Source organism: Coregonus clupeaformis, chromosome 16, assembly GCF_020615455.1.
Source record: "Coregonus clupeaformis isolate EN_2021a chromosome 16, ASM2061545v1, whole genome shotgun sequence".
NCBI classification, from domain to species: domain Eukaryota; kingdom Metazoa; phylum Chordata; class Actinopteri; order Salmoniformes; family Salmonidae; genus Coregonus; species Coregonus clupeaformis.
In genome coordinates this window covers 28,900,597-28,918,008 of record NC_059207.1, presented here as the reverse complement: position 1 = coordinate 28,918,008, position 17,412 = coordinate 28,900,597, and the positions used below count along the sequence as shown (strand labels likewise).

Here is a 17,412-nt window from a genome sequence, read left to right as displayed (position 1 = left end):
GGGGGTTAGATTAGCTGACTCTGGGGTTAGATTAGCTGACTCTGGGGTTAGATTAGCTGACTCGGGGGTTAGATTAGCTGACTCGGGGGTTAGATTAGCTGACTGGGGGTTAGATTAGCTGACTCTGGGGGTTAGATTAGCTGACTCGGGGGTTAGATTAGCTGACTCTGGGGTTAGATTAGCTGACTCTGGGGTTAGATTAGCTGACACGGGGGTTAGATTAGCTGACTCGGGGGTTAGATTAGCTGACTCGGGGGTTAGATTAGCTGACTCGGGGGTTAGATTAGCTGACTCTGGGGGTTAGATTAGCTGACTCGGGGGTTAGATTAGCTGACTCTGGGGTTAGATTAGCTGACTCTGGGGGGTTAGATTAGCTGACTCTGGGGGTTAGATTAGCTGACTCTGGGGGTTAGATTAGCTGACTCGGGGGTTAGATTAGCTGACTCTGGGGGTTAGATTAGCTGACTCTGGGGGTTAGATTAGCTGACTCGGGGGTTAGATTAGCTGACTCGGGGGTTAGATTAGCTGACTCGGGGTTAGATTAGCTGACTCGGGGGTTAGATTAGCTGACTCGGGGGTTAGATTAGCTGACTCGGGGTTAGATTAGCTGACTCTGGGGTTAGATTAGCTGACTCTGGGGTTAGATTAGCTGACTCTGGGGTTAGATTAGCTGACTCTGGGGTTAGATTAGCTGACTCGGGGGTTAGATTAGCTGACTCTGGGGTTAGATTAGCTGACTCTGGGGTTAGATTAGCTGACTCGGGGGTTAGATTAGCTGACTCGGGGGTTAGATTAGCTGACTCGGGGGTTAGATTAGCTGACTCGGGGGTTAGATTAGCTGACTCGGGGGTTAGATTAGCTGACTCGGGGGTTAGATTAGCTGACTCTGGGGGTTAGATTAGCTGACTCGGGGGTTAGATTAGCTGACTCTGGGGTTAGATTAGCTGACTCTGGGGTTAGATTAGCTGACTCTGGGGTTAGATTAGCTGACTCTGGGGTTAGATTAGCTGACTCTGGGGTTAGATTAGCTGACTCTGGGGTTAGATTAGCTGACTCTGGGGTTAGATTAGCTGACTCTGGGGTTAGATTAGCTGACTCTGGGGTTAGATTAGCTGACTCTGGGGTTAGATTAGCTGACTCTGGGGTTAGATTAGCTGACTCTGGGGTTAGATTAGCTGACTCTGGGGTTAGATTAGCTGACTCTGGGGTTAGATTAGCTGACTCTGGGGTTAGATTAGCTGACTCTGGGGTTAGATTAGCTGACTCTGGGGTTAGATTAGCTGACTCTGGGGTTAGATTAGCTGACTCGGGGGTTAGATTAGCTGACTCTGGGGGTTAGATTAGCTGACTCGGGGTTAGATTAGCTGACTCGGGGTTAGATTAGCTGACTCTGGGGGGTTAGATTAGCTGACTCTGGGGGTTAGATTAGCTGACTCGGGGTTAGATTAGCTGACTCGGGGGTTAGATTAGCTGACTCTGGGGGGTTAGATTAGCTGACTCGGGGTTAGATTAGCTGACTCGGGGGTTAGATTAGCTGACTCGGGGGTTAGATTAGCTGACTCGGGGGTTAGATTAGCTGACTCGGGGGTTAGATTAGCTGACTCTTTTACTGGCTCCAGAATGTTCACATTGTTTACTCAATAGAGAGATTGATGTAACTTCATGTGTTTTGTGGATTTATTGATGTAACTTCATGTTTGTGGATTTATTGATGTATTGATGTAACTTCATGTGTTTGTAGATTTATTGATGTAACTTCATGTGTTTGTAGATTTATGACGGGGAAGCGAAGCCAGAGGTTTTGGTGGATGGATGGAACGTCTACTTCTACGATGATCTGGATAACCTAGTGAGTCACTCAGCTGGATAACCTAGTGAGTCACTCAGCTGGATAACCTAGTGAGTCACTCAGCTGGATAACCTAGTGAGTCACTCAGCTGGATAACCTAGTGAGTCACTCAGCTGGATAACCTAGTGAGTCACTCAGCTGGATAACCTAGTGAGTCACTCAGCTGGATAACCTAGTGAGTCACTCAGCTGGATAACCTAGTGAGTCACTCAGCTGGATAACCTAGTGAGTCACTCAGCTGGATAACCTAGTGAGTCACTCAGCTGGATAACCTGGTGAGTCACTCAGCTGGATAACCTGGTGAGTCACTCAGCTGGATAACCTGGTGAGTCACTCAGCTGGATAACCTGGTGAGTCACTCAGCTGGATAACCTAGTGAGTCACTCAGCTGGATAACCTGGTGAGTCACTCAGCTGGATAACCTGGTGAGTCACTCAGCTGGATAACCTGGTGAGTCACTCAGCTGGATAACCTAGTGAGTCACTCAGCTGGATAACCTAGTGAGTCACTCAGCTGGATAACCTGGTGAGTCACTCAGCTGGATAACCTGGTGAGTCACTCAGCTGGATAACCTAGTGAGTCACTCAGCTGGATAACCTGGTGAGTCACTCAGCTGGATAACCTGGTGAGTCACTCAGCTGGATAACCTAGTGAGTCACTCAGCTGGATAACCTAGTGAGTCACTCAGCTGGATAACCTAGTGAGTCACTCAGCTGGCCTGCTGCTGGCACCAGCGTGACATAAATATGGGTGTTATTTACAATGGTGTTTGTTCTTCACTGGTTGCCCATTTCTTGTGGCAACGGCCCACAAATCTAGCTGCTGTGATGGCACACTGTGGTATTCCACCCAACAGATATGGGAGTTTATCAACGTTTGATTTGTTTTCAAATTCTTTGTGGGTCTGTGTAATCAGAGGGAAATATGTGTCTCTAATATGGTCATACATTTGGCAGGAGGTAAGGAAGTGCAGCTCAGTTTCCACCTCATTTTTTTGGCAGTGTGCACATAGCCTGTCTTCTCTTGAGAGCCAGGTCTGCCTACGGTGGCCTTTCTCAATAGCAAGGCTATGCTCACTGAGTCTGTACATAGTCAAAGCTTTCCTTAAGTTTGGGTCAGTCACAGTGGTCAGGTATTCTGCCACTGTGTACTCTCTGTTTAGGGCCAAATAGCGTTCTAGTTTGCTCTGTTTTTTTGTTAATTACTTGACACATTGGAAATAATTATATATTTTTTCTCATGATTTGGTTGGGTCTACTTGTGTTGCTGTCCTGGGGCTCTGTGGGGTCTGTTTGTGTTTGTGAACAGAGGCCCAGGACCAGCTTGCTTAGGGGACTCTTCTCCAGGTTCATCTCTCTGTAGGTGATGGCTTTGTTATGGAAGGTTTGGGAATCGCTTCCTTTTAGGTGGTTATAGAATTTAACCCCGTCTCTCTCTCTCTCTCTCTCTCTCTCTCTCTCCCTCTCTCGCCCTCTCTCTCGCCCTCTCTCTCTCGCCCTCTCTCTCGCCCTCTCTCTCTCTCTCTCTAGCCTGAGCGCTGGCAGCAGAGGAACATGGAGTGTGTAGGGTCTCTGTGGCTGGGCCTGCTGCAGTTCTACACTGAGACCTTTGACTTCAGAGAACACGTCATCTCCATCAGACAGAGAGCAGCTCTTACCACCTTCAACAAGCAGTGGACCTCCAAGTACATCGTCATCGAAGGTCAGTACTTCATTTATTCCTATTGAACTCCTAGCACAGTTTTCTTGACAGTAAACATGGCACTTTTTGGAGGGGATTGAGTGGAGCGATGGTGTGGGCAGGCTTCTGTTCCAGCCCACCACTGACTGACCTGGTTCAGCCCACCACCGACTGACCTGGTTCAGCCCACCACCGACTGACCTGGTTCAGCCCACCACCGACTGACCTGGTTCAGCCCACCACCGACTGACCTGGTTCCACTCATCATCAAGTTTGAGTGTTTAGCATTGCTGGGTTATAATGAAAGCCTGCACACCCTGCAGCACTCCAAGGCCAGGGAGGGTTGGGATCCAGTGATCTAGTTATCTGATCTAATGTTGTTGTTCTCTCCAGATCCTTTTGACCTGAACCATAACCTGGGAGCTGGCCTGTCCAGGAGAAGTAGGTGTCTGTCTGTCTGTCTCTGTCCAGGAGAAGTAGGTGTCTGTCTGTCTGTCTCTGTCCAGGAGAAGTAGGTGTCTGTCTGTCTGTCTCTGTCCAGGAGAAGTAGGTGTTGTCTGTCTGTCTGTCTCTGTCCAGGAGAAATAGGTGTCTGTCTGTCTGTCTGATAGCACACCGACCTCACAGCATCACATCTTCCTCTCAATAATCTCTCTCGCTCTCTCTCCTTCTCTCTCCCTCTCGGTCTCTCTCTCCTCTCTCTCTCCTTCTCTCCTTCTCTCTCCCTCTCGGTCTCTCTCTCCTCTCTCTCTCCTTCTCTCCTTCTCTCTCCCTCTCGGTCTCTCTCTCCTCTCTCTCCTTCTCTCCTTCTCTCTCCCTCTCGGTCTCTCTCGGTCTCTCTCTCTCTCTCCTCTCTCTCTCCTTCTCTCCTTCTCTCTCCCTCTCGGTCTCTCTCTCCTCTCTCTCTCCTTCTCTCCTTCTCTCTCCCTCTCGGTCTCTCTCTCCTTCTCTCGCTCTCTCTTTCATAGTGACCAACTTCATCATGAAGGCATTCATTAATGGTAGGAGAGTGTTTGGAACGCCAGTCAAGACCTACCCTCCTGAGTACACTAGTCAGATGGTTAGTATTCACTACCTACCCTCCTGAATACGCAGATGGTTAGTATTCAGGTAGCCTAGTTGTTGAGGGTTGGGCCAGTAACCGAAAGTTTGCTGGTTCGAATCCCTGAGCCGACTAGGTGAAAAATCTTTCTGTGCCCTTGAGCAAGGCACTTAACCCTAATTGCTCCTGTAAGTTGCTCTGGATAAGAGCGTCTGCTAAATGACTAAAATGTAAATGTTGATGTATTCAATATTGTCTTGGAAGAAGTGCATTCAAAACAAGTGCACTCACAAATCAAATCTGTGGTTGTGTTTCTGTCAGGAGTATAATGGTAATGTGCTGTGGTTGAGTCTCTGTCCTGATCTCTAATAGGATAATACAGCACTCATGTATCGTTCTAATTTATAACAGTAATATGTGGTTTTGTGTTTGACCCTGAGGTTTATAACAGTAATATGTGGTTTTGTGTTTGACCCTGAGGTTTATAACAGTAATATGTGGTTTTGTGTTTGACCCTGAGGTTTATAACAGTAATATGTGGTTTTGTGTTTGACCCTGAGGTTTATAACAGTAATATGTGGTTTTGTGTTTGACCCTGAGGTTTATAACAGTAATATGTGGTTTTGTGTTTGACCCTGAGGTTTATAACAGTAATATGTGGTTTTGTGTTTGACCCTGAGGTTTATAACAGTAATATGTGGTTTTGTGTTTGACCCTGAGGTTTATAACAGTAATATGTGGTTTAGTGTTTGACCCGGAGGTGTATAACAGTAATATGTGGTTTTGTGTTTGACCCTGAGGTTTATAACAGTAATATGTGGTTGTGTGTTTGACCCGGAGGTATATAACAGTAATATGTGGTTTTGTGTTTGACCCTGAGGTTTATAACAGTAATATGTGGTTTAGTGTTTGACCCGGAGGTGTATAACAGTAATATGTGGTTTTGTGTTTGACCCTGAGGTTTATAACAGTAATATGTGGTTTAGTGTTTGACCCGGAGGTGTATAACAGTAATATGTGGTTGTGTGTTTGACCCGGAGGTTTATAACAGTAATATGTGGTTGTGTGTTTGACCCGGAGGTTTATAACAGTAATATGTGGTTTTGTGTTTGACCCTGAGGTTTATAACAGTAATATGTGGTTTTGTGTTTGACCCTGAGGTGTATAACAGTAATATGTGGTTGTGTGTTTGACCCGGAGGTATATAACAGTAATATGTGGTTGTGTGTTTGACCCGGAGGTTTATAACAGTAATATGTGGTTGTGTGTTTGACCCGGAGGTATATAACAGTAATATGTGGTTGTGTGTTTGACCCGGAGGTTTATAACAGTAATATGTGGTTGTGTGTTTGACCCGGAGGTATATAACAGTAATATGTGGTTGTGTGTTTGACCCGGAGGTATATAACAGTAATATGTGGTTGTGTGTTTGACCCGGAGGTATATAACAGTAATATGTGGTTGTGTGTTTGACCCGGAGGTTTATAACAGTAATATGTGGTTGTGTGTTTGACCCGGAGGTTTATAACAGTAATATGTGGTTGTGTGTTTGACCCGGAGGTTTATAACAGTAATATGTGGTTGTGTGTTTGACCCGGAGGTATATAACAGTAATATGTGGTTGTGTGTTTGACCCGGAGGTATATAACAGTAATATGTGGTTGTCCCTCTCAGGAGTTCTTCTTTGACCCGGAGGTGTTGACAGAAGGACAGCTGGCTCCTAACGACCGCTGCTGCAGGATATGTGGCAAGATCGGACACTTCATGAAAGACTGTCCCATGCGCAGGAAGTAAGGAGTGCCACTAGCCGTGTGGTGTGTGTGTTTTGACTTTGTGTGTGTGTGTGTTTTGACTTTGTGTGTGTGTGTCTCTCTGTGTGTGTGTGTCTCTCTGTGTGTGTGTGTCTCTCTGTGTGTGTGTGTGTGTCTGTGTGTGTCTGTGTGTGACATCCTCCTCTCCAGGTCTAGGCAGTGTCGTGAGCAGGAGGGAAGGAGGGACTGGGCGGCGTCTGAGGGGGGAAGGGAACGTCGTCAGGGCGACCGCTGGAGGCGACAGGAAGAGAAGCGATGCTGCTTCCTGTGTGGGAGCAACGCCCACATCAAGAAGGACTGCCCCCAGTACAGAGGTCCGGCAGGTCAGTACTGAGTCTGTCTGACTGACATTCTGTCCCTGGCTGGCTGGCTGGCTGTCTCTGGCTGGCTGTTTGTCTCTGGCTGGCTGGCTGTCTCTCTCTGGCTGGCTGGCTGTCTCTCTGGCTGTCTCTCTGGCTGGCTGGCTGTCTCTCTGGCTGTCTCTCTGGCTGGCTGGCTGTCTCTCTGGCTGGCTGGCTGGCTGGCTGTCTCTCTGGCTGGCTGGCTGGCTGGCTGGCTGTTTGTCTCTCTCTGGCTGGCTGGCTGTCTCTCTGGCTGTCTCTCTGGCTGGCTGGCTGTCTCTCTGGCTGTCTCTCTGGCTGGCTGGCTGTCTCTCTGGCTGGCTGGCTGGCTGGCTGTCTCTCTGGCTGGCTGGCTGGCTGGCTGGCTGTTTGTCTCTCTCTGGCTGGCTGGCTGTCTCTCTCTGGCTGGCTGGCTGTCTCTCTCTGGCTGGCTGGCTGTCTCTCTCTGGCTGGCTGGCTGTCTCTGGTTGGCTGGCTGTCTCTCTCTGGCTGGCTGGCTGTCTCTGGTTGGCTGGCTGTCTCTCTCAGGCTGGCTGGCTGGCTGGCTGTCTCTCTCTGGCTGGCTGTCTGTCTCTCTCTGGCTGTCTCTCTCTGGCTGGCTGTCTCTCTCTGGTTGGCTGTCTCTCTCTGGCTGGTTGGCTGTCTCTCTCTGGCTGGCTGTCTCTGGCTGGCTGTTTGTCTCTGGCTGGCTGGCTCTCTCTCTCTCTCTGGCTGGCTGGCTGTCTCTGGCTGGCTGGCTGTCTCTCTCTGGCTGGCTGGCTGTCTCTCTGGCTGGCTGTCTCTCTGGCTGGCTGGCTGTCTCTCTGGCTGGCTGGCTGGCTGGCTGTTTGTCTCTCTCTGGCTGGCTGGCTGTCTCTCTCTGGCTGGCTGGCTGTCTCTGGTTGGCTGGCTGTCTCTGGTTGGCTGGCTGTCTCTCTCTGGCTGGCTGGCTGTCTCTCTCTGGCTGGCTGGCTGTCTCTCTCTGGCTGGCTGGCTGTCTCTCTCTGGCTGGCTGGCTGTCTCTCTCTGGCTGGCTGTCTCTCTCTGGTTGGCTGGCTGTCTCTCTCTGGCTGGCTGGCTGTCTCTGGTTGGCTGGCTGTCTCTCTCAGGCTGGCTGGCTGGCTGGCTGTCTCTCTCTGGCTGGCTGTCTGTCTCTCTCTGGCTGGCTGTCTCTGGCTGGCTGTCTCTCTCTGGTTGGCTGTCTCTCTCTGGCTGGTTGGCTGTCTCTCTCTGGCTGGTTGGCTGTCTTTCTCTGGCTGGCTGTCTCTGGCTGGCTGTTTGTCTCTGGCTGGCTGGCTGTCTCTCTCTCTCTGGCTGGCGGCTGTCTCTGGCTGGCTGGCTGTCTCTCTCTGGCTGGCTGGCTGTCTCTCTGGCTGTCTCTCTGGCTGGCTGGCTGTCTCTCTGGCTGGCTGGCTGGCTGTCTCTCTGGCTGGCTGGCTGGCTGGCTGTTTGTCTCTCTCTGGCTGGCTGGCTGTCTCTCTCTGGCTGGCTGGCTGTCTCTCTCTGGCTGGCTGGCTGTCTCTGGTTGGCTGGCTGTCTCTCTCTGGCTGGCTGGCTGTCTCTGGTTGGCTGGCTGTCTCTCTCAGGCTGGCTGGCTGGCTGTCTCTCTCTGGCTGGCTGGCTGTCTCTCTCTGGCTGGCTGGCTGTCTCTGGTTGGCTGGCTGTCTCTCTCTGGCTGGCTGGCTGTCTCTGGTTGGCTGGCTGTCTTTCTCAGGCTGGCTGGCTGTCTCTGGTTGGCTGGCTGTCTCTCTCTGGCTGGCTGGCTGTCTCTGGTTGGCTGGCTGTCTCTCTCAGGCTGGCTGGCTGTCTCTCTCTGGCTGGCTGTCTCTGGCTGGCTGTCTCTGGCTGGCTGGCTGTTTGTCTCTCTCTGGCTGGCTGGCTGTCTCTCTCTGGCTGGCTGTCTGTCTCTCTCTGGCTGGCTGTCTCTCTCTGGCTGGCTGTCTCTCTCTCTGGCTGGCTGTCTCTCTCTGGCTGGCTGGCTGTCTCTCTCTGGCTGGCTGTCTCTCTCTGGCTGGTTGGCTGTCTCTCTCTGGCTGGTTGGCTGTCTCTCTCTGGCTGGTTGGCTGTCTCTCTCTGGCTGGCTGTCTGTCTCTCTCTGGCTGGCTGGCTGGCTGTCTCTGGCTGGCTGTCTGTTGTAGAAAGTGTTGTGGTGTTGATGTTTCTGTCTGATGCAGGTGCCAAAGCAGAAAACTCCTCTCCCTCTACGAGCCACATGAGGAATTTAAGAGAGAGAGAAAGACGGGTACGATGAATATTCACACAAACATTGACACACACACAAGCGCGCGCACTTGTTCTAACCCTCCTGTGTGTTCATTTGTCCAGGGCTCCCCTCAACAGGAGAAAAAGAAGCAACAACAAAATGTGATTTGAGTCCACAAGCAGGTCAGTGGTTTTTATGTGTTTGTAGTTGAATATGTATGATTATAATTTCCTATTAGCTTTTCAAAACCAAGGTCAATGAGTATGTTTACATGCACACTAATAATTCGATATGAATCTGATTATGGCAGTAGGCAGGTTATGTAGTAGTCATGGTAACACCTCCCTGTGCTGGTCTTAATGGAAGGAAGAATACGCCGATTAAAACACCTGGTGTTCTGAGCCATCATTGGTAAACGACAGAGTTCCAGCACTGTATTTCACATACAAACTTTATAACTCAGAATTAAATAGTTTTCACAAAAATAACATTTTGAGTGGCGATTTTCTGCATTTATCAAAGTCCCATCAGTAGCCTGATTTTCAGATGTGTCCATGTAAACAGGATTATTAGGGAAATCATTCTTCTTGCAAAGCATGTAAACGTTTTAATCGAACTATTATGTTCATCTGAATATTCACAATAATTGTGTTATTGTGTGCATGTAACCATATGTGGCGGAGTGCTGCCAGGAAAATAACCTCTCCCTCAACGTCAACAAAACGAAGGAGCTGATCGTGGACTTCAGGAAACAGCAGAGGGAGCACGCCCCTATCCACATCGACGGGGCCGCAGTAGGGAGGGTGAAAAGCTTCAAGTTCCTCGGCGTACACATCACTAACAATATGAAATGGTCCACCCACACAGACAGTGTTGTGAAGAAGGCGCATCAGTGCCTCTTCAACCTCCGGAGGCTAAAGATATTTGGCTAGGCCCTAAGACCCTCACAAACTTTTACAGATGCACCATTGAGAGCATCCTGTCGGGCTGTATCACCACCTTGTACGGCAGCCGATGTGAGCAAGACCTTTAAGCAGGTCAACATTCACAAGGCCGCGGGGCCAGATGGATTACCAGGACGTGTACTCAAAGCATGCGCGGACCAACTGGCAAGTGTCTTCACTGACATTTTCAGCCTCTCCCTGACCGAGTCTGTAATACCAACATGTTTCAAGCAGACCACCATAGTCCCTGTGCCCAAGAACACTAAGGTAACCTGCCTAAATGACTACCGCCCCATAGCACTCAGGTCAGTAGCCATGAAGTGCTTTGAAAGGCTGGTCATGGCTCACATCAACACCATCATCCCGGAAACCCTAGACCCACTCCAATTTGCATACCGCCCCAACAGATCCACAGATGACACAATCTCAATCACACTCCACACTGCCCTTTCACACCTGGACAAGAGGAACACCTACGTGAGAATGCTGTTCATTAACTACAGCTCAGCGTTCAACACCATAGTGCCCTCAAAGCTCATTACTAAGCTAAGGACCCTGGGACTAAACACCTCCCTCTGCAACTGGATCCTGGACTTCCTGACGGGCCGCCCCCAGGTGGTAAGGGTAGGCAACAACACGTCTGCCACACTGATCCTCAAAACTGGGGCCCCTCAGTGGTGCGTGCTTAGTCCCCTCCTGTACTCCCTGTTCACCCATGACTGCATGGACAGGCACGACTCCAACACCATCATTAAGTTTGCTGACGACACAACAGTGGTAGGCCTGATCACCGACAACGATGAGACAGCCTATAGGGAGGAGGTCAGAGACCTGGCCGTGTGGTGCCAGGACAACAACCTCTCCCTCAACGTGACCAAGACAAAGGAGCTGATCGTGGACCACAGGAAAAGGAGGGCCGAACACGCCCCCATTAACATCGACAGGGCTGTAGTGGAGCGGGTCGAGAGTTTCAAGTTCCTTGGTGTCCACATCACCAACAAACTATCATGGTCCAAACACACCAAGACAGTTGTGAAGAGGGCACGACAACACCTATTCCCCCTCAGGGGACTGAAAGGATTTGGCAAGGGTCCCCAGATCCTCAAAAAGTTTGACAGCTGCATCATCGAGAGCATCCTGACCGGTTGCATCACCGCCTAGTATGGCAACTGCTCGGCATCCGACCGTAAGGCGCTACAGAGGGTAGTGCGTACGGCCCACTACATCACTGGGGCCATCCAGGACCTGTATACTAGACGGTGTCAGAGGAAAGCTCAAAAAATTGTCAGACTCCAGCCACCCTAGTCATAGACTGTTCTCTCTGCTATGGCAAGCGGTACCGGACCGCCAAGTCTAGAACCAAAAGGCTCCTTAACAGCTTCTACCCCCAAGCTATAAGACTGCTGAACAATTCATCAAATGGCCACCCGGACTATGTACATTGACCCCCCGCCCCTTTTGTTTTTACACTGCTGCTACCCGCTGTCTATTATCTATGTATAGTCACTTTACCCCTACCTACATGTACAAACTACCTCGACTAACCTGTGCCCCCGCACATTGACTCTGTACCGGTACCCCCTGTATATAGCCTCCCTACTGTTATTTCCCATTGACTCTGTACCGGTACCCCCTGTATATAGCCTCTGTACCGGTACCCCATGTATATAGCCTCCCTACTGTTATTTCCCATTGACTCTGTACCGGTACCCCCTGTATATAGCCTCCCTACTGTTATTTCCCATTGACTCTGTACCGGTACCCCCTGCATATAGCCTCCCTACTGTTATTTCCCATTGACTCTGTACCGGTACCCCCTGTATATAGCCTCCCCTACTGTTATTTCCCATTGACTCTGTACCGGTACCCCCTGTATATAGCCTCCCTACTGTTATTTCCCATTGACTCTGTACCGGTACCCCCTGCATATAGCCTCCCTACTGTTATTTCCCATTGACTCTGTACCGTACCCCCTGTATATAGCCTCCCTACTGTTATTACACATTGACTCTGTACCGGTACCCCCTGTATATAGCCTCCCTACTGTTATTACACATTGACTCTGTACCGGTACCCCCTGTATATAGCCTCCCTACTGTTATTTCCCATTGACTCTGTACCGGTACCCCCTGTATATAGCCTCCCTACTGTTATTTCCCATTGACTCTGTACCGGTACCCCTGTATATAGCCTCCCTACTGTTATTTCCCATTGACTCTGTACCGGTACCCCCTGTATATAGCCTCCCTTCTGTTATTTCCCATTGACTCTGTACCGGTACCCCCTGTATATAGCCTCCCTACTGTTATTTCCCATTGACTCTGTACCGGTACCCCCTGTATATAGCCTCCCTACTGTTATTTCCCATTGACTCTGTACCGGTACCCCCTGCATATAGCCTCCCTACTGTTATTTCCCATTGACTCTGTACCGGTACCCCCTGTATATAGCCTCCCTACTGTTATTACACATTGACTCTGTACCGGTACCCCCCTGTATATAGCCTCCCTACTGTTATTTCCCATTGACTCTGTACCGGTACCCCCTGTATATAGCCTCCCTACTGTTATTACACATTGACTCTGTACCGGTACCCCCTGTATATAGCCTCCCTACTGTTATTTCCCATTGACTCTGTACCGGTACCCCCTGTATATAGCCTCCCTACTGTTATTTCCCATTGACTCTGTACCGGTACCCCCTGTATATAGCCTCCCTACTGTTATTTCCCATTGACTCTGTACCGGTACCCCCTGTATATAGCCTCCCTACTGTTATTTCACATTGACTCTGTACCGTACCCCCTGTATATAGCCTCCCTACTGTTATTTCACATTGACTCTGTACCGGTACCCCCTGTATATAGCCTCCCTACTGTTATTTCACATTGACTCTGTACCGGTACCCCTGTATATAGCCTCCCTACTGTTATTTCACATTGACTCTGTACCGGTACCCCCTGTATATAGCCTCCCTACTGTTATTTCCCATTGACTCTGTACCGGTACCCCCTGTATATAGCCTCCCTACTGTTATTACACATTGACTCTGTACCGGTACCCCCTGTATATAGCCTCCCTACTGTTATTACACATTGACTCTGTACCGGTACCCCCCTGTATATAGCCTCCCTACTGTTATTTCCCATTGACTCTGTACCGGTACCCCCCTGTATATAGCCTCCCTACTGTTATTTCCCATTGACTCTGTACCGGTACCCCCTGTATATAGCCTCCCTACTGTTATTACACATTGACTCTGTACCGGTACCCCCTGTATATAGCCTCCCTACTGTTATTACACATTGACTCTGTACCGGTACCCCCTGTATACAGTGGGGAAAAAAAGTATTTAGTCAGCCACCAATTGTGCAAGTTCTCCCACTTAAAAAGATGAGAGAGGCCTGTAATTTTCATCATAGGTACACGTCAACTATGACAGACAAAATTAGAAAAAAAATCCAGAAAATCACATTGTAGGATTTTTAATGAATTTATTGGCATATGATGGTGGAAAATAAGTATTTGGTCAATAACAAAAGTTTCTCAATACTTTGTTATATACCCTTTGTTGGCAATGACACAGGTCAAACGCTTTTCTGTAAGTCTTCACAAGGTTTTCACACACTGTTGCTGGTATTTTGGCCCATTCCTCCATGCAGATCTCCTCTAGAGCAGTGATGTTTTGGGGCTGTCGCTGGGCAACACAGACTTTCAACTCCCTCCAAATATATTCTATGGGGTTGAGATCTGGAGACTGGCTAGGCCACTCCAGGACCTTGAAATGCTTCTTACGAAGCCACTCCTTCGTTGCCCGGGCGGTGTGTTTGGGATCATTGTCATGCTGAAAGACCCAGCCATGTTTCATCTTCAATGCCCTTGCTGATGGAAGGAGGTTTTCACTCAAAATCTCACGATACATGGCCCCATTCATTCTTTCCTTTACACGGATCAGTCGTCCTGGCCCCTTTGCAGAAAAACAGCCCCAAAGCATGATGTTTCCAACCCCATGCTTCACAGTAGGTATGGTGTTCTTTGGATGCAACTCAGCATTCTTTGTCCTCCAAACATGACGAGTTGAGTTTTTACCAAAAAGTTATATTTTGGTTTCATCTGACCATATGACATTCTCCCAATCCTCTTCTGGATCATCCAAATGCACTTCAGACGGGCCTGGACATGTACTGGCTTAAGCAGGGGGGACACGTCTCGCACTGCAGGATTTGAGTCCCTGGCGGCGTAGTGTGTTACTGATGGTTGGCTTTGTTACTTTGGTCCCAGCTCTCTGCAGGTCATTCACTAGGTCCCCCCGTGTGGTTCTGGGATTTTTGCTCACCGTTCTTGTGATCATTTTGACCCCACGGGGTGAGATCTTGCATGGAGCCCCAGATCGAGGGAGATTATCAGTGGTCTTGTATGTCTTCCATTTCCTAATAATTGCTCCCACAGTTGATTTCTTCAAACCAAGCTGCTTACCTATTGCAGATTCAGTCTTCCCAGCCTGGTGCAGGTCTACAATTTTGTTTTTGGTGTCCTTTGACAGCTCTTTGGTCTTGGCCATTGTGAAGTTTGGAGTGTGACTGTTTGAGGTTGTGGACAGGTGTCTTTTATACTGATAACAAGTTCAAACAGGTGCCATTAATACAGGTAACGAGTGGAGGACAGAGGAGCCTCTTAAAGAAGAAGTTACAGGTCTGTGAGAGCCAGAAATCTTGCTTGTTTGTAGGTGACCAAATACTTATTTTCCACCATAATTTGCAAATAAATTCATTAAAAATCCTACAATGGGATTTTCTGGATTTTTTTTTCTCAATTTGTCTGTCATAGTTGACGTGTACCTATGATGAAAATTACAGGCCTCTCTCATCTTTTTAAGTGGGAGAACTTGCACAATTGGTGGCTGACTAAATACTTTTTTGCCCCACTGTATAGCCTCCCTACTGTTATTTCCCATTGACTCTGTACCGGTACCCCCTGTATATAGCCTCTCTACTGTTATTTCACATTGACTCTGTACCGGTACCCCCTGTATATAGCCTCCCTACTGTTATTACACATTGACTCTGTACCGGTACCCCTGTATATAGCCTCCCTACTGTTATTTCCCATTGACTCTGTACCGGTACCCCCTGTATATAGCCTCTCTACTGTTATTTCACATTGACTCTGTACCGGTACCCCCTGTATATAGCCTCCCTACTGTTATTTCCCATTGACTCTGTACCGGTACCCCCTGTATATAGCCTCCCTACTGTTATTTCCCATTGACTCTGTACCGGTACCCCCTGTATATAGCCTCCCTACTGTTATTTCCCATTGACTCTGTACCGGTACCCCCTGTATATAGCCTCCCTACTGTTATTTCCCATTGACTCTGTACCGGTACCCCCTGTATATAGCCTCCCTACTGTTATTACACATTGACTCTGTACCGGTACCCCCTGTATATAGCCTCACTACTGTTATTTCCCATTGACTCTGTACCGGTACCCCCTGTATATAGCCTCGTTATTGTTATTTTGTTACTTTTTATTATTTTTAACTTTTTTGCCTCACTGTATGTATGTATGTATGTATGTATGTATGTATATACAGTGAGGGAAAAAAGTATTTGATCCCCTGCTGATTTTGTACGTTTGCCCACTGACAAAGACATGATCAGTCTATAATTTTAATGGTAGGTTTATTTGAACAGTGAGAGACAGAATAACAACAAAAAAATCCAGAAAAACGCATGTCAAAAATGTTATAAATGTATTTGCATTTTAATGAGGGAAACGCTCACTAACAGGGATGTAAACACATTTGTGGCCAAAATAACATTTTGATTTACTCAATGTTTCAGGACCTTACAGCAGCATTCCCCGATGGTCAGTGCATCTCTTCCTTGCTGTCTTCCATAATGCTGTCTTGCGTCCACCTGTGTTCCAGGCAGTCTAGCCAGCAGGCACATGGGTCGGTCTGATCCCAGGAGGAGCCCAGTGGACCGAAGACCAGAGAGCGAGGAGGAGAGAGACGGAGGAGGCAGCGCTCAACCTCTGGGTTCTACTCTACTCCCTCTGAGCTCTGGACAAAACCTCCAGTCCACCAGCCTGAATCTAGAACACCCGAAACCTAGAACTTGGAACCGGAACACCCCAGCCTTCTGTTGGAACCTGGACCCTGGAACCTAGAACCCCAGGGCCTGAGCCCCAGACAGAGGATGTCTCCCAAATGGCACCCTATTCCCTATATAGTGCACTACATTTGACCAGAGAATGGCACCCTATTCTCTATATAGTGCACTACATTTGACCAGGGTCTATAGTGCAGTCTATAGGGATTAGGGTGCCATTTGGGCTGCAGATAAACAGAGCGAGAGGGTATTTTATGTTTTAACCACCACTCCTAATGTCTGAGGAGCTTTTTAAAGTGTCATATTGTTTTAACTGAAAATACATGTTTTCTTCCTTCTCTCTGTTAGTTCACCCCCCCAACACCAGGGGGGGGTGTTTTATTTAGTTTTAATAATGGTGATTATTTGTTTAATTTTCTTGTGCACTGATGTCCTCCCAAACACCCCTCTCCTCCATTTTGGACAGTAGATCCAGTTCGAACCGGGCTGTGTGTGTGTGTATCTCTATACACTCGTACGTGCGCAGAGGATTTAAATCTGGATTTTAGAATTGGCCCTGAAACAAATGGGGACTATTGATTAATAATGGACAGCCCCTCCATGCCAGAACATCCAAAGATGGTAGCTAGCTAGAGCTCCATTCCACTCCGCTCCTTCCTGCCCCCTCTGAACACGCTGTGGGTTTGTAATGATGTCATGGCAGTGACTCTGTATTTGGGTTACCAGTACCTAAATGGACCCTTAGCTTCCAACTCCCATGTGTGTAGATCTGAGATGATTGGACAGGTGTAGTAATACAGTGAAACCTTAAGGTGGCGCTAGTTACCACCAGATTTCTTATACACACCAAATCAATTATACTTATCGATCTACACTCTCGCATGATATGGGATCGGGCTGAGGGTTGATTTGGGGTTCTGCGTACATCAGTGCTGAAGGATTTTGGGGTGGGGTGGGAAAACGGGAAATATGCTTTAGTTTGTATGATGCATTTGGTGGCCAGTGCCTTTGATTGGTGGGACAGGTAGCTGTAATGTGAAGCCCTGCCCCCCTGCCCTGGGCTAATGTTTGCTGCTAGTATTCTGTCTGAGACCTGCTTATCAAATAAACGTTCATTTAATGTCCAGATTATTTTTTTTGTCAGTACTTTTCTGTCATTAGTTTAGAAAATAAACCCTCACACTGGCTTTCTTTTGGAATTACTCAATTTTAGGTTGATTCACACATTTCTATGTAGGCTCCTCAAATTGTGTACTGGCAGCAGTCCTACTGAGATTATTATTCACTCGATTGTAGGGCCCCTGTAGCTCAGTTGGTAGAGCATGGCGCTTGCAACGCCAGGGTTGTGGGTTCGTTTCCCACGGGGGGCCAGTATGAAAAATGTGTGCACTCACTTAACTGTAAGTCGCTCTGGATAAGAGCGTCTGCTAAATGACTAAAATGTAAATG

General features: G+C 48.4%; 1 protein-coding gene across 3 annotated transcripts in view; it reads left to right on the top strand.

Annotated features, from left to right (window-relative positions):
• The window catches only part of LOC121584469 (terminal uridylyltransferase 7), a 41,859-nt gene extending 24,765 nt beyond the window's left edge, over positions 1-17,094 (top strand). For 2 of the 3 annotated variants that reach the window (XM_045225653.1, XM_045225652.1), the window contains exons 21-29: positions 1,772-1,849; positions 3,379-3,550; positions 3,923-3,970; positions 4,498-4,589; positions 6,246-6,361; positions 6,533-6,705; positions 8,877-8,944; positions 9,028-9,087; positions 15,780-17,094. In XM_045225653.1, coding sequence (XP_045081588.1) covers positions 1,772-1,849; positions 3,379-3,550; positions 3,923-3,970; positions 4,498-4,589; positions 6,246-6,361; positions 6,533-6,705; positions 8,877-8,944; positions 9,028-9,075 — 795 coding nt within the window. In that variant the 3' untranslated portion in view covers positions 9,076-9,087; positions 15,780-17,094. Of the gene's footprint in view, positions 1-1,771; positions 1,875-3,378; positions 3,551-3,922; positions 3,971-4,497; positions 4,590-6,245; positions 6,362-6,532; positions 6,706-8,876; positions 8,945-9,027; positions 9,088-15,779 lie in introns of those variants that run through there. The other variant, XM_045225654.1, reaches the window with a different exon arrangement.
• The last annotated feature ends 318 nt before the right edge of the window (positions 17,095-17,412 follow it).